At 38.9% G+C, this 18,935-nt stretch overlaps 1 protein-coding gene across 2 annotated transcripts in view; it reads right to left on the bottom strand.

Annotated features, from left to right (window-relative positions):
* Positions 1–18,553, bottom strand: part of Clcn5 (chloride voltage-gated channel 5) — a 159,269-nt gene extending 140,716 nt beyond the window's left edge. The window contains exons 1-3 of one of the 2 annotated variants that reach the window (XM_040280724.2): positions 18,337–18,553; positions 17,616–17,734; positions 16,093–16,248 (exon numbers count right to left, since the gene is read on the bottom strand). In XM_040280724.2, coding sequence (XP_040136658.1) covers positions 16,093–16,108 — 16 coding nt within the window. In that variant the 5' untranslated portion in view covers positions 16,109–16,248; positions 17,616–17,734; positions 18,337–18,553. Of the gene's footprint in view, positions 1–16,092; positions 16,249–17,474; positions 17,490–17,615; positions 17,735–18,336 lie in introns of those variants that run through there. The other variant, XM_078034867.1, reaches the window with a different exon arrangement.
* Between the last annotated feature and the right edge of the window lie 382 nt (positions 18,554–18,935).

Raw genomic sequence — 18,935 nt, 5'->3', positions numbered from 1 at the left:
CTAAGATAAACATACAAAAAGTTATATCATGATAAAGAATTTAAATTATGGTTTAAGACAATGATAGAAAAATTTTATAAAGCTGATATTACAATTCACCTGGTAATTATTAGTTAGAGGCATAACAGAAGCAGGAATTCAGCAGAGGAAGATAACTCATACTTATTAATATTACAATTATTGTTTAGGAATAAGATGTAAAAAGTTACATTCAATACTGGAATTCACATTACTGAGCATGGGTTCTCAAATTTCAAAAATAAGGAGGTAAAACATTAAGACACTGTGTGCTAGTTCAGGAGTCTCTGTAGTACCAAATAGCATTATACTTTACAGAAGAGTAACTTTAGACAAAGAGGTATTAAATAATTTGCTCCTGATTGCAGGACAGTAGGTCATTTTAAATGGGAAGCAGATTTTCTCTTAATCTGGTATACTCATGAAAACTCACCCTGCCTTTCTAAGTTACAATGGCTTCTTGTACTAAGTAAACACAATGTCTTCACTAAGATTTTGAAATCTCACGTCATCTTTGATTCCCCTCTCTTCAAAGATGACAAGCAGTCAAACATAGTCATTTCTTCCCTTGTGATATCTCTCATTTAGACTTCTTTCAATTCTGCAAAGTCAACAATAAAGATTCTATTTAATCTTTGCAGCAAACTTCTAAATCATCTCTCCAATTTCAGTTTTGCCTTCCCATCTGTCCTGCATAATTATGACCATGGCCATTCTCTGCTCAAGGCCTTTAATTGTACCTCATTGCATACAGAATAAAGTCCAGACCTCTTAATTGTAGATCCATTAAGTTCTAGTGCCATCACTTTCCAGCTATGAGACAAGGGGCCTCATTTTTCTCATGTGTTGAACGGGAAAAATACAAACTGCCTCTTGGTCCTGGTTTCCCTGGGTCAGTCCCTGTTTATGCCTACTCAAGCTGATTAGCACTCTACTCTCAAGTGTGTTGGTCTGAAAATCATTTGATCAACAAAGGGTTGTTACCAAGGTTTAATGAGACAACACATATAAATGTAACAGGCCTAGAATGACACTTTCTATTTTCTCAAGGGTACCTGGTACTTTGCTGACTGAAATTATACACAAGCACTCTAACAATAGAAGAACCTCCTCATAATACATAGACAACCTCAGATGCTACCTACTCACCTTTGTCTGAATCCTGTGGTATTTTTATTAGTCATCTGTTACTGTAACAAATACTTGAGATAAGTCAACTTAAAAAGAGGAAAGGTTTGTTTTGATTGGCATTTTTGGTGGCTTCCCTACATGGTAAACTGGCCCCATTGTTTAAGGTGTATAGTGTGATAGTACATCATGGTGGGAGCACATGGCAAAGGAGGCTGCTTACTTCATAGCAACCAAGAAGTGTAAGAGAGCAGAAGAGGAGGGAACTGGGGTCCCAATATCTTCTTCAAGGGATATTCCCAATATCTTCCTTGCACTAGGCCCCACCTCCTAAAGGTCCCACCACCTCCCAATAGCACCACAGGCTTGGAACCAAGAATTCAACACATGGGCCTCTGGGGGACATTTAAAATCCAAACTATTGCAGTATTCTATATCTCTCTTAGAACATGTCTCTAACACTACCTTGGGTAATGTATTTGTGCACATATTTTAACTTCCTCAGGTTTTAGTCAGCTTTTTTGCTGCTGTCTGACTAAAAGACCCAACTAGAACAATTGTAAAGGAAGAAAAATTTGAGGGCTCACAGTTTCCAAGGTCTTAGTCCATAGAAGGCCAGCTCCATTCCTTGGGGCTCAAGGTGAAGCAGAACATCATGGCAGAAGAGGGTGGCAGAGGAAGGCAGCTCACATGGTGATCAGGAAGCAGGTAGAGACTCCACTCTTCAGACACAAAATGTATACCCCAAGCCACGCCCCCAATCCCCAACTCCTCCAGCCACACCCTACCACTTCAGTTACCACTCAGTGAATCCCTATCAGAGGATTAGTTCACTGATTGGGTTAAGACTCTCACAACCTAATCATTTCTCCTCTGAACCTTGCATTGACTCACACATAAGCTTTTGAGGTAGACACCTCACATCCAAACCATAACACTCAGAAACTAGCTTTTTGGAGGAAAGTGTCTGCTTCTGAATCTTCTTAGTCCCACACATGACACTTAGTAATAATGTCTTCCACATAGAAACACTCACAAAATTACCTACTTACATTTGGAAAGAATATGAAATTTTGGCCATAGAAATCTATTCCACTTATCCACAGGCTGCTTATTCAAGTCTTCTGCTTTCTCACCTCTTGAAATCATTTCACTTGCATATTAGGATCACAGCAAGGGTACTCTAATAGGAAGTTCCTTTCTTTCACAACTGACCACTGCCCCAATTATCTTGGAGTGGCAGTGGAGGAAGGATTCTGAGAGCTGCTCTCCTAGGAATACACACTAACTAAAAGCACAAGTTCTAGAGCCAGGCTGCCTTGGACACAGGCTCCACCAGGTACAATCTTAGAATATTACTCAAGCACTTTACACCTCAGTTACTGCCTCCTGGGTAGTTATTGTAAAAATTAAATGAGATAATTCATGTGAAGCACTTTTAAACACACATGGTAAGTACTTAAATATATGACAACATTTATTATTTTGTCTCTTTCTCAACCTCAGTCAAATCAGAATATTTTACTATGGAGTGAGAAATCTAAGCAACATCCTTTACCCAGGGCAGCCAAGTATGGGTTCTCAGGCCACCATCCAACTCACTCATAGCTCAGGATTTTCTCTGTCTGACTTTCTAGGACGTCTAGTTTCTCCTCCCAGTTCCTCCCTTCTTCATGCTTGGTCAAAGCTAGAGCCATTTCTAACAGCCTCTGTGATCATTAGCAAAGGTAAGACTCCTCCTGCCTGGTCCACTATGAATAACCTCCAGGCTCAAGTTCAATCCAAACCATATGCCAGCAAGGTCCTCATGTTCTCTGGTTCCCTTAACCAGAAAAATCTCTGAGAAGTTTTACTCTTTATTATTCCACTCTTTCAGTTGTCACCTGTAGCCTGAAATTATAATCTTAACTCCTTTCTTGCAATTATTCCCATCACTCTAGTCTCTACCACCTGCCAAAATATATAGCTTTCTCCATTTATACCCTAGAATAAAACTTATCTTGCTCCTTTTTTTATATTTTTAGGTGTAGATGGACATAATGCCTTTTATTTATTTTTATGTTGTGTTGAGGATCGAACCCAGTGTCTCACACATGCTAGGCAAGCCCTCTAACACTGAGCTACAGCCCCAGCCCTTGTCTTGATTACTGGTCTATTAACTTTTCCACAGTCCATCTCCTGACTAATATTACAAATATTAGATAATTAGGGTCACTTACCATGGGACAATCACTCTTGTCTCTGAACACCCACAATGGGGTGAAGGAACTGTGCATTATACCAAATCAAGTATTTATCCAGACAAATGGCTGATATATTATAGTTGGCCACTCTTGACTTCTTGTATCACAGGCCAAAGCCCTCTTTTTGAGGTGAATAAGCCTGAAGGGATTTGAATACTTAATTTAAGCAAAACTCCAAAATGTAAATATTAGAAAACTTATATCTCCTCTACTTCATACATACCTCTATTTCTCTTCAGATTCTTAAGCAAAAGGCTCAAGAAATTGTAGGCTAGATTCACTTACAACATTCAAACGAGTTGAACAAGAACAACAGCTATTATTCTAGACACTGAGACATTTAATTTTTAAACTGTGGTCTGTAATACAATTACTATACTGTTTAGGTACTTAAACACTCAAGAGATTAAAACTAATGATATAATTATAATGTTTCATCAAAAAAACTAATAAAATCACAATCTTTATATAATTTAATCTTATTTATTTTCTTAGCATTAAGATTTAACAAAGCAACATCTCCCCTAAACCCTATGTCCATGGATGATTCCTGGTGACTTTTAGAGGCCCATAGTTTTATGACCCCGCCCCCAACTCTGCCTACTGTTCTTCGGATTGACGTCCCATCTCAACCATTAGTATACCTTTTACTTCTTACAAAAAAAAAATCAGTAGTTGCAAGGAAGAAATCTAGTGGGGTATAGTTTTATTTAAACTTTATTATTCATAGAGATATTCTAGGTTGTTGTAAAAAGTCAAGCAGTTATAAAAAAGTGTCAAGTGAAAATTTAAAAACCCCTAGACCTACTACCCTTAATGTCCAAGGTAATAGAGAACTGTCTCTTATGCCTCATTCCAGAAATTTCCTAAGCAAATGTAAGTAAACATATATTAAAACTCTTATCTATCCCAACATAACCCCCACTTCTTTCTACTGTACAAATGGAATCCTATAATGCATATCATTCTGCACCTTTTTCCCCACTGAAAAATGTATCTTCATCATCATTCCCTGCCACTGTATCTATATCTACTTCACTCTTCTTATTGAGGTGAGCAGCAGCCCATAGTGTATATACACCATAATCAACATATCCATCTCTCATGGTGGACATTCAGATTGCCCATAGTGAAAAGAGGGCAACAACAAGGTAACCAACATCCTTGTAACAAGTGACATTTGTTCAGTTCCTTTTTAGTACAGATTCACTGGATCAAAAGGTATTCACATTTTACATTTTCATAGGGACTTCCAAGCTGTCTTCCAAATGGACTCTACCAATTTATATTACCACCAACAGTGCACAGAGGTAGGCTTTTAAGTCAATGGTCTGGTCTGAAGCTCCTGCAGCTCAAATGGAGAACTAGATATTAACACAAGAATAGCAAAGCACTGATTATCAGAAAACCAAGTGCCACCGTTGGTGGCAACAACACCCTGCTGTGACTAGCCTTGCTCCCATCCAAATGCAAATTAACAGGGTGCTATTCCTCAGTATTAATCCAGCTCTTAAATAATAGATTTGTTAGACTGAGATTTAAAAAGTAAATTCAGCATAGAAAACTATACTGCCCCTGGCAATATCACCCATAATTATCTCTAACACCAGGAGTGCTACATAATGGTGTGATATAAGGTAGTTTCCACTCACCCATAATTAGTTAAAGGTTTTGGCAAATGGAGACACAGCTTTGAATATGCAAGAACTCAGTACATCAGCATATTTATGGATGGGATGATCTTACTGAGAGATTTTGCTAGTTTAACAGAGAATGGGGGGGTTCCTAACAGTGAACCTCTGTAAGCAAGACTCTGAATCACATCTAGAATAACATTTGGTCAATATTTTATGTTTTGCAAAGCACCTTAGCATACCTTCTTCATTTAATCTCCATCATAAATCTGATAGAAAAGCCAAACAGCTGTTACTCATTAAACAAAAATTAAATGAGCACATACCATGTGCTGGGCACTCTCTGCTATGTACTTCATATTAGATGAATGAGACATTCCCTGATCACTCACTGGTCACACACCCAATAGACCCATCTTTGAAGGCTTCACATTACCCAGTCAGGATTACTTAGGCAACATGACCTACACAGCCTTTTATCTCAGACACCTTTATACTTCATTCACTATGGACCAGCAACCCTAAAATACAGTAGGAAAGAACACCATTTTTTTTCCACATCAGGGATTTCCACTTAATTTACTTCACGGTGGATCCTAATTCTTTGCCTGGATAACTCCTACTACATCTTTCAGGTCTCAGATGAATCTGTCATTTCCTCCCAGATCTCTGCCCCACCCCTCTAAATTATGCCTCATTTATTTTTTCATACGTCTTTCCTTGCACTCACACACTCACAAATATATGGAAATACCTATATATTTGTTTGCGCTCCATTTCCTCAGGAGACTGAAAGGCTTGAGAGGGCAGTAATAATGACCCCAGCATCTCCAGCCCCAATCCAGAGCCTGGCACACAGCAGAAAGAACTAGAAGATTGAATGAATGCAGCCAATACTCTTGAGGGCTAAACAATAGAGCAGGGAAAATACACAAAGAAAGTAAAGACAAATTTTACCAGAGGATGAGGGAGGCTATGTTTGCTAAAGGAAGGGAGGTATTTGCCAGGAACACTTCTTACTGAAATGATTTAGGTGAGCAGGGTAGGCAACCTGCAGGTGGGGCAAGAGCAAGTAATACGTGCCGCTTCTCAAAATTTGGGTTTTGATATTTGAGTGCATGGTGGTACAATTATTCAATGCAGAGACATGTAAGAGGAGGAAGCTCTGTTATTATTTATTACCACAGTACTGAACCCAGGGAAGAAAAGATCTTGGCAGAGTTGGGAATTTGGACAGCAGGAAGTCCCCTGCTCACCTGCTTCTCACCATTCTCAAGCTAAGTAGGAAACAGCACGATTTCAAGTGATTTTCAGTGTTGAGTCACAGGTGGCTCATAGGTCAAGCCAGACCAAAGGGAGGGTGGTGGAAAGACCAGAAGATTTAGCATAGACAAAGCCAGGTGCTATCTCTACATCTGGACATATTTTTGGCCAGAAGATGTCAATGATGTAATTAAGGATGTTTTTCTTGGAGGGTCAGAAGAAGAAAGAAGAAAAATTCAGATCATGGCATTTGCAGGGAAATGGATGGCATTAGAGAAGATTATGCTAAATGAAGCTAGTCAATCCCCCCCAAAAACAAATGCTGAATGTTTTCTCTGATATAAGGGAGGGTGACTCAAAGTGGGGTAGGGAGGGAGAGCATGGGAGGAAAATTACCTCTAGATAGGGAATAGGGGTGGGAGGGAAAGGGAGGGGCAAGGGGAATAGCAAGGATGGTGGGAGGTGATGGTAATCATTATACAAAATACATGTATGAAGATGTGAATTTGGGGTCAACATACCTTATATACAAAGAGATATGATAAATGATGGTATAAAGGTGTATTAAGAATTGTATGCAAAAAAAATAAGAGAGCTCATGTATAATGACATAATTTGGTGTGAACATACTTTAAATACAGAGTTACAAAAAATTGTGCTGTGAATGGATAATTATGAATGTAATGCACTCCACTATTGTCATGTATGTAAGAAATAAATTAAAAAAGAAAGAAATTCAGTGCCTGAGTATCTCACATTATCTGGTAATAACCATTTCATTTCTACCGGATGGTCCCAGTCCTAGCTTTCTTTCTTTATACTCTGTGTTGTAATTTCTGTTTCTCTATGTTGTCATAGAAAGTAGCCAAGGGAGAAATCCTACACAAATACAATAAATTGCAACCTAATGCTAGAATTGTTTGGAGCTGAAAAGCATCACAACATGACATTACTGAAAGAGTTACCTCATACTACTAATTCCTCAACTGTTTCTCTGGTCTGACCACAGGTCTATAAATATCCAGGGTGTTCATGAAGGTAATAAGAAGAATCTGGCATTTGTTGCCACCAATAGTGAAACTTCCTAGTCCTTCCTCTCTCCCTATGCCGGACACCCAAAACAGCTCTACATGAAACAGGAAGCTCTGAATCATAATTCTGGTTAAAACATAAGAACCGATAGTTTATTTAAAAAATGCTAATGTAGTAACCAGAAGAAAAAACTATCTCAGAAGCTACAATGAAAACACAATGTTTTTAGGGAAAAAAAACCTAAACTTTTCATAGTACCAATAAAAGATAGTGGGAGCCAGGCACAGAGGCACAAGCCTATAATCCCAGTGGCTAAGGCAAGAGGATCATGAGTTCAAAGTCAGCCTTAGCAATGATGAGGCACTAAGCAACTCAGTGAGACCCTGTCTGTAAATAATACAAAAAAGGATTGGGAATGTGGCTCAGTGGTAAAGGGAAACTGAGTTCAATCCCTAAAAAAAAAAAAAAAAAAGAGAGAGTGGAGAAAGACAAACATTTAGCTAGAAACTATAAAATTCCCAAGCCAAAGGGAGCCAGCCTGATGCAATGGGGCTAAACAGGTAGACAAAGAGCCAGCTTTGATTAGTGTTAAGTCCCCGGATCTGGTCCTGGTCTAGGTATCTTGTGACAACTGTGTGACCCAGAATGTCTCACTGGGCCTCAATGATTCCATTACAAGATTAGACATTTGAAAGAGATCACCTCCAAAGATCATTTCCAGTTTTAAAACATCCCTTTCATAACATTCTTAATTTTATATTTATGCTCCAATTATAGTATAATCAAAGCAACTACAATGAGCCAGCCATTTCCATGACAGCCTCATTCACACCCAGAAGTATGTAAGGTAATATTATCTCTTTTGCATATTCTAATAATAAAGACCAGTCCTTGCATGCACTCAACAACTGCCAGGTAATTGTCAAATTGCTGTATAAATGTATTAATGCATCACATTGTCCCAATAATTCTATAAATAGCTCTCATTACTAATCCCATTTTACAGATGAAGATGTCGAGGCAAAAAGAGATTAAATAACTTGCCCAAAGTCACAGAACTAGTAGTGACAGAGCCAAAACTCAAACTCAGCTAGTGTGTCTCCAGAGACTGTACTTGACCTCAGATGAAACAATTAAGTCTTTTAGAGTTTAGGTAACTTTGGCTGCCCAATGGCAGAACTGGGTTCAGATCCAGGTGTATCAGATTCCAGGGCCTGCAGCTGTGTGCTTGGGAAAGAATGATTGACTCATAAAGAATAATTTCCTGAAAGGCTGTTTTCATTTACCCCCTACTCAATTCTTTCCACCACAATTCATCCCTCATCTATTTCTCTTGAGTTGTGGAAAGGTAACAGGTAAAGAGAGACAAAGAACTCATTTTTAAAATTTTTTTTTAAAAATTTATATGTTTATTTTTAAATTGACAAAGAACTCATTTCTTGAGTACCTGCTGTAGGGAAGGCACTGTGCCAGATGGAGGGGAAAAAAGGGAGAGGCACTGCTTCCTTACTAATGCTATAAAAACCTGACTTTCATTCCAGAGTCACAAGGGTACTAACATTTTAGTCAACAGTCAGGACCAGATGGGTTTTTTTTTTAGGTAATAGTGGCCCAATTAGCAATCCATGGGGCTACCCAGATTTCACACTGACCCTCTGTCTTCAATTCACTGACTGCTTTGTGACAGTCCCTCCTGGCCCATCAAATGTTAGCTAAATATCCAGAATGTTTACAAATACCCTGTGATGTGCTAAAAAAAAATCTGCAAAGTTGAAACATACACTCCCTTTGGATTTGAAGCCAGCAGGACAGTTTCTCCTTGCAACTATTTTCTAACAATTTCCTTTGCCTTATTTTCATGCATACCCTGACATATTATGCCACCTCGTCTTATTATGTAACGTCTTCTTTCCATGCAGTGTATTCCCCTCCATTTTTACACAATCTCCCTGTCCCACACTCTCACTCCCCAAAGGACATTTTGGAATCAATAAGACAGCCAAAAATTACAAGAGTACTTGAGGAAGTATTAATAGCAAAAATTCTGCTCTAACCACACTCTCCAGAGCTTGGTTGTTTTTTTTTTTTGTTGTTGTTGTTGTTTTTGTTTTTTTTAATTCAAAGGTAGAGAGGGACACAGAGTGGCTGAAACAATTTTTCATAAATCCAAATGCTATGCTCCATGTTGGAGGCACTTTTTGATAGTTGAGTGACTTTTACATCTCATTTTCAAATCACTTGTTCATGTGTTATACAAGTAATACATAGCCAGGCACAATGGCACATGCCTGTAATCCCAGCAGCTCAGGAGGCTGAGGCAGGAAGATCACAAGTTCTAAAACAGCGTCAGCAACTTATCAAGGCTCTAAGCAACTCAGAGAGACCCTGTCACTAAATAAAACATAAAAAGGTCTGGGAATGTGGCTCAGTGGCTAAGCACCCCTGTGTTCAATCCCTGGTATAAAAAAAAAGTAATATATATATTTGTTGCACAAATTTGGAAAATAAAAGTTAAAAATTAAGTGGAGGGGGTAAGTGTATACAATCACCTGAAGCAAGCCACTTTAGCAACTTTGAATCATTTCTTTACATTCTGTATTTATCTCATGAATATTCTGCACAGCATTAGTCCTGATTAATGGCCAGGTTATTATGCTCTATGGATCTGCCGTAATTTACTTATATTCTCCTGGTACAGAAACTATGTCTTCAGTTTTGGTTTTTTTTATTTTTTATTAGTTGCTCAAAACATTACAATGATCTTGACATATCATACATTTGATTCAAATGGGGTATGAATTCTTATTTTTCCACTATGTCTTCAGTTTTTAAATGTAAATATCTTTTAAATAAACTGTGTGTGAGTGTGTGTGTGTGTGTGTGTGTATATATATATATACACTCACACACACATATATACATATATATTTCCTTCAGAAAGTATAGTTCAACAAGTAATGTGTGTTATTCACAGATTAAAAAATAAGTCAATAACAATTTTTTAACAATTTTTGCAGTGCTAGAGATCAAACACAGTGCCTGTGTATTATAAGCACACACATTCTACAACCAAGATACATCTATTTAATACTTTTGCATATACCATCTGAGATATTTCTCAATATTATACATACATGGGTACAAACACATGTTAAAATATGGTCATACTATTGATATTAAAATAGCAATAATACATATTGAATTCTTGCCATATGCCAGTCATTATGATTTTCCCATTTAATGTCATCAACAACTTCTCAGTGGTTCCCAAATGCACAATAGAACCACCTGAGGAACTTAATAATACTAATTTTTCCGTCTCACCCTCAGGGATTCAGATTCAATTGAGCTGAGTGAGGCCTGGGCTTCAGAAATTGGGATTCCCCAGGTGATCCTAATAGGCCCTGAAGTTGGGGATTATTAGGTTAACTACTATTTCATACCTATTTTACTGATGGAGAAATTAAGGAGCACTAAGGCAAGTTAACTACCCAACACCATACAGCTGATAAAGAATGTGTGTGACCAATTTTCCCATTATAGAAAACGGTGCAACTAATATCCTTATTGATATATCCTTGGGCACATCCTTAATTATTTAGGATAAATTTTTAAAAAATGAATTGTGTAGTCAAAAGGTAAACATACTTTTTAGTTCTGTTAGAATGTCTCTCTTCCACATTTTTATTGGTGCATTATATACATAATGGCAGAATTTGTTGTTACATATTCATACATGCACACAATGTAACAATTTGGTCAATATCCCTCTCCTGCTCCTCTACTCCCTCCCCACCTCCCACCTTCTAGTCCTTTCCTCTGTTGATGCCCCTTTATTTTCATGGGATCCCCCACACACCTCTTTTTTCCTTTTTCCTCCCTAGCTTCCACATATGAGAAAACACATGACCCTTGACACTTCTGAGTTTGGTTTATTTCAATTAACATAATGATCTCAAGTTCCATCCATTATCCTGTGGTAAACCCATTTTTTTAAGTTTTTGATAAATATTGCCAAATTTACATTCCATTAGAAGTGTTTTAAAACGGCTGCTCACTCAAGTTCTTGCCAACACTGAGTTCGGTCATTCCATTTTAATCTTTGCAAATTATATCAGAGAAAATTGCCTCCCATTCTAATTTCCCTTTCTTTGACTACTCCTGAGATAGTACCTTTTTCATGTTTACTGGTCATTAGGATTTCTCCTTTTATATATATATATATATTCCTTTGCACATTTTCCCCATCCATTGTACTTTTTTCTAGTAAAACCCTCCTATTTTTCTTATTGCTAAGTGTTTATGTATTAAGGATAATGAGTCTTGTTGCAATTATTCCTAATTTTCTCATTAACTTTATTTATGGCTTGTGCAGAAGTTTTTAATTTTCATATAATTGATGATATTAATCTTTTTCTTTATTATTCTGCCTTTGATATTATGCACACAAATATCTTCCCTACACCAAGATTATACAGTCTCCTCTAATTTTTTTAGTTCCTTTATCATTACTCTCTTTTTTAAAAACTTTTATTTATTTAATGCAGCAGTTCCAAACAGGTTTATGCATCAGAATTGCTCACAGGGCTTCTTTAAATGTTCAGGTCCTAAGAATGAAGCATAATTTGAGGGGCATGAGACCTGAGCAAGAATATTTTTAAAGGACCATAAGAAATTCTGATGCCCTCCTCCTTTATAAAGAAAAACTATTTTAGCTGAGTGCAGTGGTGCACACCTATAATACCAGGGACTTGAGAGACTGAGGCAGGAGGACTGAAGTTCAAGGCCAGTCTTGGCAACTTGGCAAGATCCTGTTTCAGAATAAAAAATAAAAAGGACTGGAGATATAGCTGAGTGGTAAAGCACCCCTAGGTTCAATTACCAGTACCCCCAAAATAATATTAATCCTTCTAAATTTAAGTAGATGCCATTTTTTCCAAATTACTTCAGCATGTTTGTTAAATAAATAATTTCATTAATTTGAAATGTTACTTTTATCCTAGTAGTCAGTAAGTTCCAGGAGAGCAGAAACCATGCCTGTTTACCTTGACCATTGCATCTCTAGGGCCCAGCACACAACTCAAGTTCAATAATTGTTAACTGAGTAAATAAATAACACCTGACAACGTAAGTCTCCAACCTCAAAGTGGGTAGTCTCCTCTTCAATATTTTCTCTTTTTTAAAATATTTTTAGTTATAGTTGGACACAATACCTTTTATTTTATTTATTTATTTTTATGTGGTGCTGAGGATTGAACCCAGCACCTCACATGACATGCTAGGTGAGCACTCTACCACCGAGCCACAACCCTAGCCCTTCAATATTTTTTTGACCATTAGACCAATAAAACTGATATTATGCTGGGCACAGTGGCACACACCTATAATCCCAGCTACTTAGGAGACTGTGGCAGGAAGATCCCAAGTTTGAGGCCAGCCTCAACAACTTAGCAAGACCCTTATCTCAAAAGAAAATATTTTTAAAAGGGCCTGGGAAATGTATCTCAATGATAAAGCATCTGCCTACCATATACAAGGCCCAGGATTCAATAAAAAATGATAAAGCACAACTGATGTTATTAAGGCTCATCATAAGTTGTCAAAAACCTTCAAGTATGCCTGATACACTCTGTTTAATGTGGACAGAACATGTATTAGAGTTCAAGGCCAGTCTTGGCAACTTGGAAAGATCAAAGTGAAATCAAAATAATACTATTGACAGTGCTTAAGGGGTACAGGGTTTCTGATTAAATTCTCCATGGAGGAATTAGACAGCAATGATCCAAAAAAACCAAGGAGATTTGGGTTTCTCTGCCTCTTACATTTTCTCAAATAGCTCCTCAGAGACTTGACTCAGAAGCTTCGTTGAGCTGATGAAGTTTGACACATTTCTATGGAAAGAATACTGGGATAGGGAAACAGGAAAGCTGGGTTTTAGTGTTGTCACTAAGAAGAACTACTATCTATCTAACCTTAGGCATGTTGCTTAATCTCTAAATTAAGCTAGATATTCTCTGAGACTCTCAGGGATTCCAAGGACAAACTGAAATTATCTCCATAGAACAGAGTCCCAAACCCAATCAGGGTAAAGGAAAATAATAGTGATAGCAGTATTTGTAGTAGTAATAGCTATCATTACATTTTACTGAGCACTATTATACACTAAACAATATTCTGAACATCATTATACACCAAACAAGCATTTTATGGTTATAATAAATGCATACATTTATATGGCACTTACCATGTTCCAAGTGTTTTGCATGTATTAGCTTAATTCATCTTTATAACACTATAAGGTGAGTTCTATTTTTACCCAATTTCATAAGAGGGGAAACTGAAACACAGAGGGGTTAAGTGACTTGCCCATAGCCTCACAGCTACCAAGTGATAGAACCTAAAGAGTTGACTCCAGACCCACACAGGTAACTATTAGACCATATTGCCTTCCACAATATCATGTCACTACACTTCTCAATTCAGAGGTTGTACAAAAGAAGGGATTGGCTACAGTGATCAAGAGAATTTACTTATGTGTACTGCTCCTCTCTTCACTAACACTTGAAAAATGAGGTTTCACTTCAATGTAATTTTAAGAAGAGAAGATTTCAGGGCCTTGCAAGATGTATTATTTATTAAGAAAATATGATCTTTTTTTAAGATTTGTCAAACATTAAAATGTTTTATTGTAAAATAAATAAATCATTAACAACTAAAGACATGTCATTAGCCATAGGGAAAAACAACACAAGCTCTTCATGCATCATTAGGAACAAAATTTTATAGCCCTACCTGCACAATCTCCAGTTTTATAATTTAAAAACTATCTATGAAACAGTGACCTGACAGCCCAAAGGTACCTCAACCCAGATAGGTCAAACCTAAGCTCAGTACTCTAGCTTCTACCATAACTGGGTCCTTCTGCCACTTCTCCTGTTCTCAACCTCAGAGAATGGCACCACTAGCCTCCAGCCCCCAAACTGGCTGGCAATCTTGTCACATCCAGTCACAGAACATTCTAGAAATTATCCTCTTCTCTCTAATCTCACTGCCCCTGATTCTTCTGCTCAGACTCTCACCATCTTTCTCCTAAATCACTATTCCAGAAACCTCCTGAATGAATCCAGGCTTTCATTATCTCCAGCTCCCACCCCACCTCAGCACCAATGCCAAAGTAATCTTTCTAAAACAAAATCTGCTTATGTTACTTCCCTGTTTGGAATCTTTGTCTCCAGGATAAAGTGTAAAATCCTTCCTAGAACATACAAGGTTCTTTATTTTCTGGCCTCCTCCAACTACCTTCCCTGCTTTGTCTGAGGTCATGCCCCTATACATCTCATACTAGGCAAACAAAGCAACTTGAAGTTCCTAACAGTGCTGCTCTGTCTGCCAGAATGCAATTCTCTCATTTGCCCATCTGGCCAACACCTACTCATTTTTAGAGTAGTTCAAGATTCAAAATTCATCATGCTTTTCTCTGGGCTTCCATCACATTTTGCTCCTCTCCCTATTATAACACTGGTTCAACATTACACAATTATTTGATCATGTCTGTCTTTCCTAAACCACAAGGAACACTCTAAGGTTCTGCATCTTATCCATATCTGTATTCTGTTTGTTGAATGAAGGAATGTCTCGGGATTTAAGTGAGTTTATCCAAACTGCTCTTTTTTGAAAAATATTTAAGTTTTAGGTGGGCACAATATCTTTATTTTAACATTTATGTGGTGCTAAGAATCAAACCCAGTGCCTCGTGCATGCTAGGCGAGCACTTTACCACTGAGCCACAACCCCAGCCCCCCCAAACTGCTCCTGAATGCCCATTATGTGAGTCAATGCCAGCATTCAGGCCAAATCCCATTTCAACAATATCTTTGACAATCCATATAAATCAAAACTGTGACATTTGTATGCCTACAAATTTTAAACCATAACCAGCACAATGAAATATCTTTAAAAGATATCCACTTAGAAACCTATCTGTTGAATATTTATAGATATTCAAACTACTTCACTCTACTCCATCTAAGTGGTCCTTAACCTTTTGTGGATCACAACCAATTTTGGTGTTATTTATCTATTGTTTCTTAAACACAAACTCCCTTGTGATAAACATAAGAATGCCATGTACCCCTGAAGATTCCAATACAATCCCCAAGGACACAATCCTCAACCCCATCAAAAATAAGATAACTTCATATGTCAGACAAATTCACAAGTTCACAAGAGATGTGATCTATCAGCTAAGACACCATTGAACTTGGTTCTTGGTAGCTTACATTGTTAAAATAGGCATTTTTTCTTCTATCAGCAAGTATAACATTACAACATTAAACATGCTTTTTCAAACTGCCTAAATCCCAAGAAGGTCTTTATTGCAAAGGGGAAGCCAGAGAGGTACCAATATCTGTGTCCCCCATCTTTCAGAATCTTGTGATACAAATCTGCTGGTAACAAATGAGACACGCAAATAGGAAAACATCTTTCTCATTTCCTCACATATAACCCCCATGAGCACATGTTTAAATGAAGAGAATTATTTCAAATGCTTCTGGCATGACATTTTTCTAATTTCCCCCAACTACCACTTGAAAATAATTTGAACTTCGAGCTAGCAGCAGCTTCTTTTAAATTAATGTGCTTTGTCCTTGCAAAGACAAAGGGTTAAATTAAAGAAATAGCTGGCTGCCTGCCACTGACTTGGAGAGTTGAGTGGGGGTGGAAGATAGAGGAGAAAGAACAACCAGTTAGAGGAATAAGTGCTAATTTCTTACCCTGCCACATGGCCATCTTGATCGTATCTTCTCTCACACTGGGGTCACAGGCTCAGTTTCCCTGAGCCCCCCAGTTTCGCAGGGAAACTTGAATGGCACTGAGATAGATAAACAGCTATGTGGTCCTCGTTTCTGCAATATGCTAAAGCCCCAAATCTGAAAATGCAAACAGAAAAAATAAACACTTAAAAAGAAAAAAAAAATTAAATGATTGAAAATTATCTCCTGCCCCTCTCTGAATCTCTCTTTTAAGGACAGGCAGACCAGACACAGTAGTGTCACATATTCCTTGGGCATCAGGGTATTGCTGAAGAAAATCAGAGATCTAGAGTCAGTTCATATTGTCATTCAGTTTTGAATTCTACATGAATCACTGGAGCTTTAGTACTCGGGGTTCAGAACTCAAAGGATGAGTGGTTGGATGAGATAACTGTTGTATCTTTCCAATTGCAAAGTCTTGCATGTAGAATGAAAGGCAGCATTACTACCCAACCCCCTCCTCAACTCCCCAAATACCCAACTTTACAGTAAGTGATCAGTAGAAAGAAGAGCAAATTTTGTATATGCTAAAGTTTTAAGATAGGTCTTACATAGGAAGAAAAAAAAGAAGAAAGGAAGTATAATAAAAGTAAAAAATGATGATACCCTTTGGGTGGTGGTTCTTCCTCTCCATTTTACTTTCCCCATTCTGCAAATTTCCTATAGCGAATGCATATTGCTCATATCAGGGTGAAATTAATCAAGGAAAAAGGAAAATGCAAAAATAGAGCGCTAGTTTAATTACAATCTAATTAATTTAGCTAATTCCTACTATTACAACTTCAAATCTAGTCTTAGGTAATACTGTTTGCAAGAATATGAAAAGAACTAGGAATGTGACAAAAAATGAGAGGTCTGACTACTGTACATAATTTGATTTGGTGGTTTAGTATATTAAACACTCTACTTGTCCATTTAAGTTCTTACTTAATAATTGGGTCTTCCTTACTTAGCACACAAGCCAATCTGCTTTTTCTAAAAAAAAAAAAAAAAAAAAAAAAGCCCTCTATTTTTTGACCTACTGAACATCAAAGTAGATTGCTATTTCTATACAACCAAAACGTCCACTTCTGAATTGAAAAAGCTAAAGTATAAACACTGAAGGCTACTACTAAAAGAATCATGTTAGCTGTCTTTAATGACCTTTTTTCTTTAAAGGACAAAAAGGTTAATGTGTACACCCATCCTCAAAACACCAAAAGAGAAAAGACAGTGCCTTGGATAAGGAAAGTTTCGCCACGTCCTAGGAAACGGAGGAACTTTAGAAAGTCCCAGGATGAATTCATCAGGAAAAGGCGCTCCAAAGACTTATGTGGAACATGGAACAGTTTGTTTTGGTTTACCTTTTCTTTTCATTTTTTCATTTTTTCCTTCTCTTATTTCATTGTTAAGAAATATTGTGCGCGTCTTGGGACAAGGAGAAATTTAGCATTTGTAGTTAAATCCAGAAAGCTGTCTGAAGTGTATGTAAAGCGGATTCTTACTGGCTTTTAGTGCTCCAACTTCTGTATTTCCCTCATTTATGGGGGGGGGCAGTTTCCACTGACGTTATCGCATGGGCACACGTACAACTTCACTCGGAACTCCGGGCAACTGATTTGCTCTGAAATGGTCATAAAGGTAAACGCGCATCAGTGTAAAGGTAAAAGCTTTCTCTTACCCCTTACTGGCAAAGGCGCTCAAGCGCCAGGCTCAAAAAGTCAAGCGAGAACCAGCCACACGCGTTCAAGTGGCAAAAGGAAAACGCGCAGCGACTACTTTTCGGAGAGTCTGAACTCGACTTCGCAAAGACCCACACAAACCTGAAGCAAGTCCAGAGCCAAGGGAGAACAGGGGCCTCGACTGAGCTTTCCCAGAAAACGCCACCCTAGCCCAGTCCTAGAAAGGGGACCACAGGCGAAAGCAGGGCACTCCTGGCGCCGCTCCGTAAGGAAACTTCGCTTGGGCAGCCCAGGGACCCTTCTCGGAGAACTGGGTTGGGCTCTCGGGAAGATGCCGCCCCGCACTAGCTAGAACTAGCCTGTCTACCTCCTCGGAGTGCCAGGGGGCGGCGTCTGGACAAGGGGAACCCCGTCTCCGGGGGACTGAGCCAGCAGAGGAGCGCTTCCCCTGTGTCGCTACGATCAGAGGGTGCTCCGGGGGTGGGCCAGGGACGAGGGGCCCACTAAAGACCTGTTGGGGAAGGGACAGCCCATTTGCCTTTACCTGTCGCCGAGGTTAGGAGCTGCGGAGTCTGTGTCCGCTGCCGGTGGGCAGCGCGCTCAGGCGGCTCCGGCGTCCAGTACACTAAGTTGAGCTAGCGCCCCACGTAGCCGGCAGAGCTTCATTCACACAGCCCAGTCAGGGAGGAGGGGGAGCGGAGCGGGCGCGCGGCTCATGTGACAGGCGCCTCCAGAGTATCAGCTCAGCCCAGCGGGCGTCTGCGCGTGCGCGCCACGGAGGGCCCTAGCCCGGCACCTCGGCCCGGGCAGGGAGGGGGCACAGCAGCCTAGGAGGAGCTGCTGGGAGGAGTTTCAACATGCGCAACCGCAGTAGGACGGCCCGGCTAGCTGCCATATTTAATGAGGACTGGGCGGGTCCAAACCCAGTGCTGGGCGTTTTAGTTGCTTTTGAAACCAATGCCCATTCTGTTTCACCGTTTTAAGCCTGTCAGTCCCTTGATTTTGGTTCTGTCCTTAGCATGAAACTGTTTATCACGAACTTCTGGCCCACAGAGTGGTTACTAGTAGAAAGCTAATACTAATAACATCAGATCATATATTTTGAGCCTCGTATATGCCAGGCACTGTCCAAAGCCCTTTACT

This window comes from Ictidomys tridecemlineatus, chromosome X (genome assembly GCF_052094955.1).
Source record: "Ictidomys tridecemlineatus isolate mIctTri1 chromosome X, mIctTri1.hap1, whole genome shotgun sequence".
Lineage (NCBI taxonomy): Eukaryota > Metazoa > Chordata > Mammalia > Rodentia > Sciuridae > Ictidomys > Ictidomys tridecemlineatus.
The sequence above is the reverse complement of the archived record's forward strand: the minus strand, read 5'-3'. Positions and strand labels throughout refer to the sequence as shown.